This window comes from Cryptomeria japonica, chromosome 1, assembly GCF_030272615.1.
Source record: "Cryptomeria japonica chromosome 1, Sugi_1.0, whole genome shotgun sequence".
Classification (NCBI taxonomy): Eukaryota; Viridiplantae; Streptophyta; class Pinopsida; order Cupressales; family Cupressaceae; genus Cryptomeria; species Cryptomeria japonica.
In genome coordinates this window covers 362,818,481-362,835,120 of record NC_081405.1, presented here as the reverse complement: position 1 = coordinate 362,835,120, position 16,640 = coordinate 362,818,481, and the positions used below count along the sequence as shown (strand labels likewise).

At 36.6% G+C, this 16,640-nt stretch overlaps 1 protein-coding gene across 1 annotated transcript; it reads left to right on the top strand.

The window, feature by feature from the left end:
- The first annotated feature begins 13,371 nt into the window (after nucleotides 1-13,371).
- On the top strand, nucleotides 13,372-13,917 carry LOC131069069 (uncharacterized). Its single transcript, XM_058004381.2, has one exon. The coding sequence runs from the start codon at nucleotides 13,372-13,374 to the stop codon at nucleotides 13,915-13,917; it is 546 nt and encodes a 181-aa protein (XP_057860364.1).
- The last annotated feature ends 2,723 nt before the right edge of the window (nucleotides 13,918-16,640 follow it).

Sequence of the window (16,640 nt, the reverse complement as noted above, 5' to 3'; positions counted from 1 at the left end):
CACAAAAACCCTTGATGTTGTCATTACCAATGTCACCATGACAGTCATTTTGATTTCCCATGTTGTTCTCCTGACCCTCATTCTGAATTCTCTGTGTGCTCAAGTTCTCCCCATGATCGCCATCCAGCATTTCATCTTCCTCCTTACCCTTCTTATTATCAGTTTTTTCAACCTCAATATCCTCATCAGAAGAAATATAAATCTACCTTTTCACCTTCTTTATCCCCTTACGGTTCTTCTTGGTCCTTTGGGTTTGCTTACCCATACCCTTTCTCTTCTTGCTTTTTATGAATTTATCATCAAAAGACTCATCCTCAGAGTCTGAAAGGTCAGAATCCACAGCAGTCCCCTTGCTCTTTCCCTTGTTCTTCCCCTTGTTGTTGAAATCCTTAGACTCGCCTTCAGTTTCAGAGTAGAGATTGAACCCACTATTCTCACTTTCAGTATCATCATCCCTAATTTAGTTGCCTTTACTAATGGGTTTCTCAATAGTTTTCCCCTTCAACAACTTATAAACTAAAACCATTAAACCCTGGTGGAGGGCATGGTCTCTTTGAGAGTCTTTCTGCACTTCTCTAATAGTATGATCCATAGAGCAAGCAAGATAGTAAGGCAAACTGACCTTGTCACCATGATGGAAGTGATTAAGCAACACAAAATGATGCCCATAAGCCCTTGTGAATCTCTCATCTAGAGTAATGTAGTTGATGGTGGCAAACAGAACAAACCTCCATGGCCTACAAATACGCTTAGGGGAATGGTAGGGATTATCCACCTTCACCAATTTCCCTTTTTCTCCATCAATGACAGGAAACCTATCCGCAGCCTTGTCAGACACACTTTGATCTCTGTAAAATTTAATACCTTCTTTAACCATACCCGTAGCTTCAGCAATGACATCTTCGTCCACCTTCTTCATCTGGGTACCAACAAGAACCTTACCATTCTTCCAGTTTTTTATGAAATGCTTAGTGACAGTAGGGTCTTTGCCACAAAGCCTTTCCATAAAAACACTCAAGCCTCCCTCTTGAAGAATCTCCCAGACTTCATTGTTTTTCTTCCAGTCCGAGCAAGAAGCCAGTTCAAACCTCTTTTTATTACCTCCCATATTACCCTTAGTTTCACAATTCTTCCTTATCTTAGCTCTGTTATTTTCTCTATGATCTTTGTGAAGAAACCTAACAATTTTTTTGTTGTTATGAAGAACCACCTAGAATCCATGCAAAGTAAATATGATATGACTAATAATAAAACAAGTCACATCGTCGTAGTGAACAATCATAGAAAAATGAGGAAAAGGCATTAGAAATTGTGATTAGCAAAGACATGTTGCTTCATCTGGATACAATCTAGTTCAATCATAGATTTCGCCTCGCACTTGAGATTACTCTCACCATAAAGGGCAATGATTTTGTCAGAATGGCAAGCCAGGTTGGCAGCCCAGTCAACACACTTGTTGGATTCTCTATATACATGGTGAAAATACACATTTCAAAAGTTTCACTAATTTCCTTCGCAGTTTTGATGGCATTGTGTATAGACCAAGAGGGAGGGAAAACATTATTCAAGCAATTAATAATGTTCAAAGAATCGCCTTCAACCCAAACTTTAGTGCAATTGGAATCCTTAGCAAGAACCAACCCATGATAAGCAGTAATGGCCTTGGCAACATGGTTGGTTTGATTACCTATAGGAATACATTTGATAGCTTTGCATATTCCCCCTTCATCCCTTAAAACCACACTGCACCCTGCATTGCCAGAGTTACCCTTGGAAGCACCATCGAAGTTAATTTTCATCCATCCATGAGGGGGGCATTCCCATCTTGCCTCTTCTCTAGGATTAGCATGTATGATGTCACTCCCCTTTATTCTCCAATTCTTGAAAATGATGTTAACACCTTGATCTTTGGGGTTGGTTATTTCACCAGTGATGTAGAGGCTCTCCACCATATGTCTTTTGATTTTCTAAAAAATAATTTGAGCTTTTGAAGCCTTATCTCTGAACACTTTATCATTTCTTTCTTTCCAGATTCCCCAACAAATATGAGGTAAAGAAAATCTCTATAACAAAGTAATTGAATTGTTCTTCGAAGGGTGGAACCAGGAATTAAAAACATCTTGGACAGCTTCAGGGAAGACCCATCTGACATTGAAGTTGTCAAGATATCTAGCCCAAATATCAGCAGAGAAGGGACAATGGATAAACATGTGATTAATGGTTTCCTCATTCTGCATACAAAGATGACAAATACTAGGCAGACAAAAACCTCTAGTTTTGAGATTGTTAGTCGTCAGGATCTTATTTTGAAGGACAGTCCAGAAAAAAATTATTTTTGGGAATAAGTCCTTTCACCCAAGCCTTAGCCCAACAAGGACTCTCCTGACTAGAATATTGATGGATATAAAGAGAGGAGACAGAAAATTTACCATCACCAGTAAGTTTCCAGATAAGTTGGTCCTTGTCATCAACCACTACCATAGAATTCATAATTTTATTCAGATGCTCAAGGGAAGGATCAACAGAGGATAAGTCCTTCCACTGGCCTAAATTCCAGTAGTCAGCCATAGTAGTACCAAATTTTTCCTTACACTAATCCTGAAACTTGCCCCAATCAGGATTTTCACTAATGGGAAAGTCTAACAACCAAGTGTCTTCCCAAAATTTAATGAAATTACCCTTCCCCGCCTTCCATTTCACTCCTTTGACTATTATATCTCTAGTTCTAGTGACATTTTTCCAAATGTTGGAACCAATCAGAATATCTTCAGCCTTGAAGAAACTATGAAGGGTAGGGAGTTGTCTTTTATACTTATTGTCCCATATCAATTTCCATTCTCCCTCGGTATTATAACCTCTCCATATCTGCTTAGCCATGAGAAACTCATTCATATCTCTGATTCTTCTAAGACCAAGGTCTCCTTTTCTTATAGGTTTGCACACCTTATCCCATGCATTCAAATACATTCTCTTCTTTTCCTCAACCCCAGTCCAAAGAAAGGTTCTTTGAATTTTTTCAATAGCCTCTGCAAACTTAACAAGGATTCTAAAAAGACTGATAGCATAGAGGGGGATACTCTGAAGAGTAGATTTCAGAAGTTGGACCTGTCCTGCTTGGCTGAGAAAAGAGCCTTTCCATCCGGCTAACTTCTTATGAAATTTATCCACAAGAGCGCCCCAGAAGGTATCAGGAGGCACCTGACATAAAGGGAGCCCAAGATAGGTGGCAGGGAGATTCCCAATTTGGCTACCCAAAATGTTACTAATCTTTGTCTGTCTTCTCTTTGGAGTGTTTATGAAATAAACAAAACTTTTAGACCAGTTAATCAATTGACCAATAGCAATCCCATATCTGTCCAAAGCTTTTTTTAAGCTTCTAGAATCTTTCACAGAAGAATTCCCCATAATAATTGAGTCATCCACAAATTGCTGATGAGAACAAACTTGGTCAGTAGATGAAGGTTTAAGCCCTCTAAACTCTCCCTTCTCAACTAGTTTTCCCATAAATATGCCCAAGCATTCCTCCATGATTATGAAAAGAACAGGGGAGAGAGGGTCCCCTTGTCTGAGATCCCTGGAGGACTTTAAAAAGGGAGAAGGGGACACATTGACCAACACAGAAAAAGAAGCAGTGGAAACCAGTTGCATAATTAGACTGATGCTTCTAGAACAAAATCCAAAGGCAAAATGAACAATCTGCATAAATCCCTAGTCAACTCTATCATAGGCTTTAGATAAGTCAAGCTTCAGAAAGAAACCTTTCTTTTAGCCCTAGAAAGAGAATGAATGTTCTTATGGACCGTGATTTTCGAGTCCAAAACTTGCCTCCTAGGGACAAAACCACTTTGCTGGGGAGATATGATAGAGGGGAGCAAAGTCAGAATTCTAGAGGTCAAGACTTTAGAGATAATCTTGTACAAAGAATTGCAGAGGTTGATAGGTCTAAAAATATCCATGGAGTCAGCTCCCATCTTCATGGGAATAAGAGCAATGAAAGTACCATTCAATTCTTTCAAAATTCTCCTAGCACCAAAGAATTCTTTCACAACACTAGAAACATCCCTTCCAACAATATGCCAATACATTTGAAAAAAGAACATAGGGAAACCATCCGGGCTCGGGGCCTTATTACCTTCAAAAGAGTTGACAACTTTCAAAATCTCATCATTAGTTAGGATAGCAGTAAGATAGGAGTTCTGATCAACATCCAAGATAGAAGGGATGCAGTCCATAAGGTCCCTTTAAGCTTGAAGGTCCAGGTTTTGATCCTTAGTCAAAAGATTGGAGAAGAACTCTAGGGTAGTCTTCCTCATAGAATCTTCATCATCAATAGTTCTACCATTGACTTTAAGCTGAGAAATCCTATTGATAGCCTAATGTTTCAAAGTGGACATGTGAAAGTATTTTGGTGTGTCTATCCCCCTCCTTCAACCAGATATTTCTCAACCTCTGTTTCCAGAAAGTTTCTTCTTTGGCTATGATGTCATGATATTTCATAAGAATCTCATCTTCAGCCTCTCCAGAGACATTGTTGTAGCCATTATTATGAATCTCATCTTGGATATCTTTCAGATCTAAGAGAATGGCAGCTTTGGAGACAAAAATATTCCCAAAGGAGTCCTTATTCCATATTTTAACATTGTCTTTCACAAACTTCAACTTTTTGACCACCTTATACATAGAATTTCCTTCAACTCTAACCTACCACCAATCCTTGATTTTGCTTTCAAGGTCTAGGTGTTTGGTCCACATTCTTTCAAATCTATAAGGGAAATGCCTCCTTCCCTGCTTGGGATCAACAGTAAAAGATATAGGATAATGATCCGACCCGACCTTGATATGAGCAAATAAAGAACAAAAGTAGGAATTAAACCAGTCATGAGAGATTAAAGCTCTATCAAGCCTAACCTAAATTAAGTCTTCACCACTCCTTCTATTGGTCCAAGTGTATTTAACCCCTTCCAAGTCCAGATCATGGAGAGCATGGTTAATAATGAACTCCATCAAGTCCAATCTGTTGTCCAGATTGGTTTGGCTCCCTCCCTTCTTCTCATATTCTCTCAGAGGGGTATTGAAATCCCCCATGATAATCCATCTATCTTCTGCAAAATTACTTCTAAGTGAGGATAGGTTTCTCCAAAAAACACTTCTACCAGCTTTGGTGTTAGGGGCATACACATTAGTCAAGACCCATGAAGTACCATCTTTCAAATGCTTAAATCTAATACAAGCCAAGTTGTTATCTTGAATCAACACCTCTCCCTTAACATTATTATTATTCCAAAAAGTAGTTATACCCCCAGATGCCCCTTCAGAACTACCACCACTAACTCCCCCATTACTGAACATTTTTAGACATTCAACCTTCTCCCTAAACATTTTGGTTTCCTAAATCAAAATAATATCTGGGTTTTTGTCTCTACTCATACTTTTTATTAAATCTTGTTTATGAGGATTATTCAATCCTCGTATATTCCAGGAAATAATCTTCATGATTTTTTGGAAATACCTACTTCAAAGATGGTTCTTTGAGTACCATTTGTTAGATTCTTGCTCATTTACATGGTCCTCTTCTTTGCATTTGAATATCTTCTAGGTGATATGTGCTGAGCCCCCACATCCCCTAGTCTACTTTTGGTGTTTCTGGTAGTCAGATGTGATGGACTTGAAAAGCACTAAGAAGGGGGGGGGGGGGGGAGTGAATCAGTGACACCAAAACAAACACTAATTTAAACACTAACTGGTAGATGAACTTAACCAAGAAGTTAAACAAAATACATGCTATCCAAAATGAAATAATAGCATCCACATAATGTAGAACATCCACCATAACACAAGTGTTTATATGTGGAAAATCCAAATAGGTAAAAACCACGGTGAGATGGAACTCACAAGGTAACTATCTATAGTAATAGAAAACTGACCGGTTAAGGTCTTACAAAGAGCTTTGCTATGAGCAAATCTTCTTAGAGATCCCAAGCTTGATTAGAAGCTTATACCCTGTTAAGAGTTACCTTGCTGGAGGATTTTAGAATCCAAACTAATGGATCACCTTGTTAGAGGATTTGTACAATGAATCTTGTTAGAGCTTACCCGGTTAGGGGATTTAGTTCTGTCGTAATGATTAGAAAACAACAATAAAGATTTGATCTGTTCTAAGTAGCACAAACTTGCTTGATCAGATCTTTCTAAGTGCATTCAACACTGCTCTCCATCTAAACACTTATCGCTCTTCAGCAAAAGTATTCGCATAGATCACCTCTACTATATTTGTTCTCTCTTTTTTCTTTTTTTTTTCGAAATGCTTCACTCAGATGTCTTTAAATAGGCATTCAGACCTTATGTCGGCCATAGGAACACAATTTCCTAGGTGTAGTGTATCTAGACATTTAAGCATAACTCATCACAAAAATGACCACCAAACAAACGGTGCTGGTAACACATCACAAAATTAGATACCGGTTAGAGCAGTCAATACCAGGTTGGAATAAAACTAGTGAATCATTGTCCAGGAGTCTTCCACTTGATCTTCACCTTCAACTTCATCTTCACTTTGATGTCGACTTAGTGCTACCATAGGTTATCTCTTAGGCACATACCGGTTGACACAAAGTACCGGTTAGAGATAGACCTTGAACATATCGGTGGGTAGTAAAAACCAATTGAAGTTATATCGATAGTCAATGTAATCATATGTGTGTGTGAGAGTGTTTCATCAATGACAATAAGTGATGAATACATTTCAATCATCATCAAGCCAACAAGATGGTTGTTATAATTATTATTGTTTTTTTTTTGTTCTTGCCCTTTCTTTTGTCCTCCGATATTTCTTCCTCCTCCTGTTTTGTCCCACTCTTTCTCAGAGCCTTTTTTATGTCTTCTTCATTTCCCCATATTGGAGTATTTTCCTCCAAGAAAGTCAGCTTGACTTGGGCCGGAGAATCCAGAGATATCTCCGAGAGCTCTTGCTCTAGGATATTATCATGTTGAGCATCTTGAAACCAACTTACTCCATTTTCTAACCCAGAAGAACTTTCTTCTTTTTTAGGAACACCTCCCTCCTCCTTATTGTCCTTGGTTTGACTGTCTCCCTTACCCATCTAACTACTTTCCCGCTTCTCACTCTCAACTATATTCTGATTTGTCATGTCCTTTTGGTTATTTAGGTAGTTGCATTGTGAGTTCTTCTCTCCATCATTAGAATCCCTTCCACTTTTCTCCTGGGAAATCTTATCTTGCACTCCATCCACCATTTCATTTCCTGATTCCCTAGCTAATTCCTCCTCATTTCTTCCAATCTGGGATTGTTTCTCTTGATCCGAACCATCAGAAGGAAAAGCTTTCAAATATTTTTCTATATTATTATCTGGGTTCATTTCCACCTTTTTCCAAACCCTAGTTTGGGTTTGAGGTTTGGATTCTTTGTTTGGGCATTTTTTAGCTCAGTGCCCAACTCTCTTATAGTGAAAACGGGAAAAGGGAATAGATTCGTAAATGATTTTTTGCATCCATTTGCCAAGTTTTGAATCTATCTCTATCTCCTCTAGCATATCCGTATCAGGCCCATCCCCTACACAGATTCTGGCATAAATGAGTCTTCTTTTGGACGTCGTCACTAGGTCAATGGAGAGAAGCTCCTCGAAAGCATTAGTTATCCTAGCAAACACATCTTCCTCCCACTATTCCATTGGAAGACCTGGAAGTTTTATCTAGATAGGCACTTGGACCACAAACTCATCATCCAGACCTGAGTTAAGGTACCATTTCTGTATATACATTATATATTTACCTATCATCCAGGTTCCATTGCAGAGGATTTGTCTACGGTCTTCCTCACATGAGAAGGAAAAGGAGAGACAACCTTTATTCATAGCTATCACATCCACCTGGCCTTTTAGATTTCACTTTCTCTTAACGAATCCGCGAACAACCTCAATGTTAGGTCTCGCCCCAATGAAGTTGCCTATCAGGGTACTTTCCATCCGAGCAATATTATGATCTATGATTTGATCAGGAATGGAAATGGCGTACATTTCCTAAGAAATATTCGAGATATTTTCGACAGGAGGCAAAGTCAACTTACCTTTGGGTTTGATGCCAAACAGAGAAGACCATTTACCGATCTTCTCAAGCCTATCATTATCCAAGGGTCCACGTGATCTGGGTCCCCCACCTAGGTCCCCCGAATCCAAAGGGGCATCGGGTTCCATATCATCTGATCCATCCCCCTCCAAAGGGTTGTAGAATCCGCCTACTACCTGTTGTTCCGATGCTTCTCCAGGTCTCCTGCCCCAAAAAATTAAATCTTGGGCCTATCCATTCCCCTTGTCCACTCCATACTTCTTCAATAATTATTTTACACTACTTGGATGATATTATGTGTTAATCCTCCCTTTTGGTTTGAATATGATTTGTGGAAGGTAATTTGATGTGCTATGGGTCTCACCTTAGCTTGTGGAGATCTAGATAAGAGTAATTTGCATTGGGGAATGTGTTTTGACCCATTGATTGTCTATATGGACACGTTACATTTTTGGAATGTTGTGGGTATCATTTCGATGTTTGTGGATCATTGGATTGGACTTAGGAAGATGTGTTTTGATCCCCTCTTTCTCCTAGAGTGGGTCAATGTGTGTGTTTTTGGTCCGAAAGGTTTATTTTGCTTTTGGCCAACTTGGTTCAAGCCTTGATGATCTATCTTGTATATAAAGAATGTATGTGCAAATTAAAGTAAGGATGGCGATGTAGATGACAGAGTGTGTGGTGTGGACATAGACAACACAATTCAGTGAAGAACAAAGAGGAAGAGTTATGTTCAAATGATATGCAAGTTGTTTAAGATTGTGGCAAAAATATGAGATAGTGTGTTGATAGATGAGGTATGAATTATGTGTGTTGATGTTGGTCGCTTGATGCAAAGTTCAAGGATAGCTTCATGATCAGGAGATCCTTCTTTTCAAATCAATTTTTTGTATCTTGCCCTGGCTTTGTTAGCATCAAGTTTTCAAGTCATTCTTGTATCTTGCCCTAAGAGCAGTTACCCTTGGTCAGCAAGTCCAATGCAGTGAGCTATTTCATTATAATCTGATATACATAGTGGATATATTTTGTGAGCAAGTGCTCGCAGTGATTTTTCCCTATTTGGGTTTTTTGCAGATAAAATTCTAGTGTTGATATGTTGATTATGTTTTGTTGTTGTGTTATCAAATTAATTTTGATTTAGACTTATTCACCCCCCTCTCAATCCTTCCTTGGGTTCAACAAAATGAAAAAAATTATCCACAATCAAGAATGTATCACACAAAGCTTCTTAACCATGACATGGACTAGATGAGTCTAATTAGATAAGGAAGACAAGGCTATTATAGGACAATGAGTGGTGCTCTATTATATCTCAAAGATGAAGATAGAACTAGTTATACCCTTGGCCTCAATAATGTGTGTCTTAATTGTAACATTTGTACTCAATACACCCATTTTAGGAATTATGTATTTCATTATTGAGTCTATTTTTTTATTATGATAATGCATGTACTCTTTCAAGAATGACATCTCAAGTTTAGATTATATGATATCATGCATACTATTTCAAATGAAGCATTTTGCATTTAGATACATCCACTTTGGGCCTAACATCCCAATCATTCATACCACACATTCAAAGGAGACTAACTCATGTAACTAACCCTTAAGAGGAAAATATATAATTTATAAATAAAGATGCATCCAAGGAAAGTACATTTCATTTCTATGACAAAATAGCATGTTTCCCCACCCAAAGGTTTCAAATTCTCAAAAGAATGAATTTAATATTTTCTAAAACATATTCAATGTATAGATTTCACCATTGACAAACCTTCACATTTTTATCTAAAATGAAACACATTTTATCAAATTTCTTTATATACCCCCTTTTTAAATTCTACCCAACTTAACAAAAATATTGATCACATAATTTATAGGAATTGTATTCAAGGACTTGGGTAGTATTTGTGTTTTATCAATTTTTTATAATCTACAAACTAAGTTTTTCCCAACACAATAAAATTGAATTCTAATCTAAAATTCAAACAAAACCATTTACACAAAGGGAACAAGAAGTATTTAGCAATCCAAAGTATTTTCCTATAAGGTTATAATCATTTCCTACCAATTTTTAAAATTTTCAAAGAAAAAAATACCTCCAACTTGAATGATTAAAAATACAAGAATTACAAATCTTCAATCCACCAAGCAAGCCCAATAATATTTTTCACAATCCAAGATTTCAACTTCAAGTAAATCCTTTTTTAAAATTCAAGCTAGATACGGCTTCAAAATAAATTTCTACTCATTTTTTCTCTTACCCAATTTCACCCAAATGAAAGTTACAAAAAGTTAAAAAACACTTTTGCAAACACTAAGACCTAAAGAAAATTTCCTTTTTCCCATTTAAAATATATTTTTAAAAGAGATTTTTTTAATAAATTAATATGTAAAATTTCACAAAGACACTTTAACTTGCTCACTAAAGAAATTTTGTCTATTTAGATAACCTAGAAACATAAAATCACTCTGGATAGCTATTTAATCATTTTTTGCACATATCAAACAAAATTTACAAAAAAAATAATTAAAATCACCCAAGAGAATACATTTATAGGTATAACAAGTTGAAGTTGATAAAAAATAGGGGTTTGTTCTTCTTTTGTCTAGCTTTATGCCAACCATCCAAAATGAATGTCCAAGCTTCACTACCAAATAATTTGAATGGAGAACCATCAACTTAACGTGGTTTGAATCCTCCTTGGGTGTCTTGTTTTGCATAGCCTTGTGAGTAATGATGTTTTAAATATTGGCACAATTGACTTCCTTAACACATAAAGTAGGTGCCATATTCTTACATTGAATCGTGTAATCGGCCATCTCTTTCATGTCGCATTCTTTCTCTTAGCAATGTCATCATATTGTGTAATGTAACATTGAATTTCACTTTCTATAAAAATTAATGAGTGCCCAATTCACATACTCCCTCATCCTTTGTGTGTATCCTCCTAATGGGAAGACTTCACTACTTTTCAACAAACACTATAGATATTGAAATTGGTGAAGACCTCACTCTTGTAGCTAATAAAGTACACTCATGTGTTTCAATAAAGGTGAATGCATACTTTTCCCCTGTTGGTTAACAATTTTTGTTCCCTTCAAAATATGACAATATGACTCCTAGCCCTAGACTAGGGAACAAACTATTAACAACAATTGGAGAAGTTGTGTTTTGTTTTGCAACTTTCCTCTGAATTTTAGAAGTACAACTCCCTCTTATGATGTCGATTTGGGATTTTTTGAGGTATGCTTTTAACCAGAAAACAAGAAAGGTGAAACTTTAACCAGAAAACAAGAAAGGCAAAACTTTTAACCAGAAAGTTCTAAAGGAAAAGCAATTAACCACAAGGATAATGAAAGAATTTTTCCAATCAATTATCAACTAGCCACTATCACATAGTACTCATGCAAAGATGAACATTATACGATAATGAACAATAGAGGGAAACAAATCTTTAAACAACTCATCATATAAAACTTTGAACATGAAGCATCAACATAAGAAGAATGCAAATTTATCTATCGTAGCACAAAGTCTAATCATATTAGATAAACTATTCAGAAGTTTTCATACTCAAAATTAAATAGTCTATTCTAAATCTCTTTCAGAAAACAACACAATGTTTTCTTTTCTAGAAAATTTCCCCTCCTTTTTACATCTAAATTTCTACCTTTTTATACCTAGAATTTCCCCCTTTACCATTTTCAAGAAATGGTTCTTCTCAGAGTAACGGTCTTGAAATGACTGTTTTAAACGTGATTACAAAATAAAACCAAAAATTACCAGAATTAACACTAAACCCCTCTAATAGTCCTTGGCTTATCATGAGGTATTTTAATACTCCTCTTCAAGAATCTAAAAAGTTTGGAGGGTCCCAAATCCAGATGGATAGCAAACAGGATTTAGCTGACTTCATTAATGATTAGTGTCTCATTGATCTAGATCTTTTAGGAGCTACTTTTACTTGGACTAATAGAAGGGTGGGGGATGAGCTTATTCAAGTCAGACTGGATCACACCCTTATTTCTTCAGAGTGGCTGCATCTTTATTATTGTTCCTTAAAAACTATGTCCAAAGTTGGATCTGACCATTTTCCTATAAGTTTTACTGTTGAACCTAAAGGAGGTAAAAGAAGGTTCCTGTTTAGGTTTTAAAAAATGTGGTTTTCTCATCCTAGTTTGCATAGTTGTGTGAAGGATTGGTGGGATGTTAAAATTGATGGTACAATGTTGTTTCGTGTGGCTAAAAATCTTAGAATTGTGAAGGAGAGGGTTAGAAAATGGAATAAGGAGACGTTTGGAGACATTTTTATGATGAAATATTCCCTTCGGGCGGATCTCAACATTATCTAGGAAAAACTCCAAAGAGAAGGCTATGTTGGTGATAATTTTGCTAAAGAGAGTGACATTCTTTCAAACTACCATAGTATTATTTCAAGAGAGGAAATTTTTTGGAGGCAGAGATCGAGATCATTATGGCTTAATGTTGGAGACATAAATACCAGATTCTTTCATATCACCACTCTTAAACACAGAGCTACTAATAGAATTGATCTCATTCTTAGTAATGGTATTAATCTGGAGCGTTAAGACAAGATTAGTGAAGTTGCTTTTGAATTTTTTGAGAGGCTTCTCAAGGCCGATTCTATGTTGGATCTAGAAGCCCAAAATTATTTGGCGGAGTCCATTCTGAGGGTGTTGTCTACTGATCAGAATAGAATGCTTGTTGCTATCCCCTCTAATGAGGAAATTAAGAAAGGTGTCTTCTCCTTTGATGGTAACAAAGCTCCAGGCCTGGATGGCTTCCCAATGTTTTTATTTCAGACCTTTTGAGATATTGTTGAGAGTGATGTTTCTAGTGTTGTCAAAGAATTCTTTGGAGCCATATCTTTACTTAAGGAACTTAATGCCACTTTTATTGTCCTCATTTCAAAAAAGCAGGGGGCTAATTCATTGGATGCTTTTCGGCCTATCAACCTATGCAATTGTTTCTATAAAATCATCTCCAAGGTCTTGACTTCCAGGTTGTTGAGGATCTTGCACCTTTTGATCGCGCCTCAACAGAATGGTTTCATTCTAGGGAGACAAATCTTGGACTCCATCATCATTCTTCATGAGATTACTCACTCCTTGACTGTGTCTAAGGCTCAAGGATTCTTGCTTAAGCTGGACATTGCTAAGGCTTATGATAGGGTGGATTGGGCTTTCATAAAGAAAATCCTTGTTGCTTTTAGATTCTCTAATAGGGTTATTTGTCTCATTTGGCAGCTTATCTCCATTGTTTCCATGGCGATCATTGTCAGTGGTTCGCCTTCTCATTTCTTCAAAACCTCTCGGGGCTTAAGGCAGGGAGATCTTATTTCTCCTATTTTGTTCACTATTATGGCAGAGAGCTTGGGCAGGTTTATCCAGAAACAAGTTAAGGATGGACTTTTGAGAGGATTGAAACCTACTTCTGCTATCTTGATATGCTCTCATCAAAAATTTGTTGATGATACTATTCTAATGGGGACTTCGTTTGTTGGGGAAGCCATAGTTTTAAAGTCAGCTTTAAATCTTTATGAAAGAGCTTCAGGGCAAATGGTTAATAGAGCTAAAAGTTCCATTTTTTTCTTCAACACTCCCGAGGTGAGACGGAAGAAGATTGCTAACATTCTCGGATGCTCAGATGGTGTGCTCCCCTCCACGTATCTAGGTCTTCCTCTGGGGTCTAAACCGTCTGATTATTTCTGGCTTTCTCTGATTGATCATTTTAACAGGAAGTTGGCTGGGTGGAAGGGTGGACTTTTAAGTCAGGCTGGGAAAGTCCAACTTTTAAAGTCCACTCTTTAAAATCTACATGTGTATGCCCTTAGTCTATTCAAGATCCCTTCAAAGTATGTTGAGGTGCTTGAGAAAATTCAAAGAAGATTTATGTGGTCGAGAGTGGAGGATCGAAATAGAATCCCTCTGGTGGCGTGGGAGAATGTTTGTAGACCAAGGAAACAAGGTGGGTTGGGGCTTAGGAGCATCAAATCTTTTAACCCTTCTCTCCTTGCTAAACAATTTTGGAGAACATATGGATGTAGGCGGGAATGGAACACCCAGTGGCACAATAATTATCTTTCTAATCTTCAGAATTTTTGGGACTTCCTTAAATCTCCTCATCTCCCTGTGGGTTCTCATCTTTGGAATAATATCATTAAGGTCAGGGATGTTGCTCTCAGTGGGACCTGTTGGAAGTTGGGGAATGGCCAGAGCATCCTCTTTTGGGATGATTGTTGGATTGGTAAAACTTCACTGGCCTCTGACCCCGTGATTGGAGCTTTTAGAGATGCTTATGTTGCCTCCTTTGGGCTGAAGGTGGTTGACTATTGGATTGGCGGTAATTGGGTGGATCTTTCAATTATTAGTGATGCTCTACAAAAAAGGATTAGAAAATCTGGTTTGATGGCAACACACACAAGAGAACAAGAAACAAAAGTTAGTGTTAGCAACAAAAGATTATCCTAAACAGGCATATCAAGAGAGATATTAAGCATGAAATAGAAAGCATACAAATATAGAATAGATAAACTATACTCCTCCAAATGCTAATCAAGATGCTCATAGTTGCTCCTCCCTTGTTCCTCTCCTCTCCAAGTTCCACATGAGTGTAGCTCTCAGCTTTTAGCACTAGCCATGAATGCCATATGGAGATTCAAGATGGTTTAATATGATAAACAAATGATATGTAAGTGTAGATAATGATGCTATGAAAAAGCTCTATGCTAATACCAGTATAACAACAATACTCTAATGCTTCCTTTTTTGCTTGAGAAGAAGGGTTCTATTTATAGAAGAAATGGGGAAATGAAGGGTTAATATTGATCAATCTTAACAAGGGTTAGGATTGAAAGATATTCAATCCATGTGAGACTTTCAACCCAATCCCATGTTGACAAGTGTCACCATGAGGAGGCTTGAGAGGAGAGATAAGGAGCATTGAATGCTTGAGGGGACATGATGGTTACCCTAGGGGGTTGGGTTAGGGTTAGGTTAATGGATATTCCTTTTATCCAAGGGATAAATGAATGTGCAAGGGTTAAATGGTTACCTTAGTCAAAGAAATAAATGCTTTGAAGAGACCCATGAGTCAAAAGGATGGTTAAGTTAGAGGAAAGTCTCTAACCAAAGGTAAAAGGTGAGTTAACCATAAATGGTTATGTAAGAGCCTTTAATGGTTTGGAAGACTTTAGAGGTTAACCATTTGAAGACTTAAAGCCTTAAATTCCTTTCAAAGACTTTGAGGGCTTTGAGAAGTGACTCCAAGTTGCTTAGGAATGTGACAATATTTAGGGGATGGATTAGGCTAATTAGGAAGGGGTTGGAAGAATCTAGAAGGGGGTTAGGATTCCAAGTGGATTTTGTAAGAGAATGCAAGTGGGAGGAATTTTGGGATTTTCAATTAAAATAAAATCATTTATTTCAATTAAATGGTGTAATTTGCATTTGGATAGATATTTAAATAAATATTAATTTATTTAAATGTGAATGTGAATTTTGAATTTAAATAAATCTTAATTTATTTACATGAGAAAAAGGAAGATAAAGCATTTAAATGCTTGAAGACTTTGAGGGAAACCATTAAAGGCTTAAGAAGACTCTAGAAATAAGCCATTAAGTTTGAAGACTTTAAGGGAAACCATTAAAGGTTTGAGAAGACTCTAGAAGGAAGCCATTAAGTTTGAAGACTTTAAGGGAAACCATTAAAGGTTTGAGAAGACTCTAGAAGGAAGCCATTAAGTTTGAAGACTTTAAGGGAAACCATTAAAGGTTTCAAGTGGGTGAGGATAAATAGGATTTTAAATAAATTATTTATTTATTTAAAATAGTTGTGCAACTTGCATTTGTAGGAAAATGCAAGTGGGTGGAGGATAAAGATGATTTAAATAAATGTTAATTTATTTAAATGTAAGAGATGGGATTTTAGGGGATTTAAATAAATATTAATTTATTTAAATGTGAGAGAAGATTTAATTAAACAAATATGATTTAAATAATTAATAGGAGAAGAGGGTTAAGATGAATTAATTAAATATTAATTTAATTAATTATTGATTGATGGTTAAATAATCAAATAAATACTAAATATTCATTTAATTAAGTGGAAAAATTTATGTGACTACAATTAGCCCTGCCTTAGGGTTGTTGCAATCTACTTTGAATTCTTTTACTTTGGAGAATGTTAACTCTGAAGATGAGCTGATATGGCGGTTTTCTTCAAATGGTAAATTTTCAATTGCTTTGGCTGCATATCATTTGGATTCTCTTGTTTCCTGGTGGTCCAAAATCTGGATTAAATATTTGATTCCTAAAATCAAAATGTTCTTTTGGCTCCTTTTCTTGAACAAAATCATGACCACAGATAATCTCTGTAAAAGGGGTTTTTACATACCTAACAAATGCTATCTTTTCTTGAAGGAAGTTGATTCTATTGATCATCTCTTCTTGCATTGCTCCTTTGCAGTTGACATATGGAGTCAAGTGTTGCAACGATGAGATCTATGTTGGGTTTTTCCTAGTTCGGTTAAATA

Excerpts from the sequence above, each read along its gene's own strand:
- LOC131069069 (XM_058004381.2), top strand. The coding sequence starts at position 13,372 with ATGGCGATCATTGTCAGTGGTTCGCCTTCTCATTTCTTCAAAACCTCT.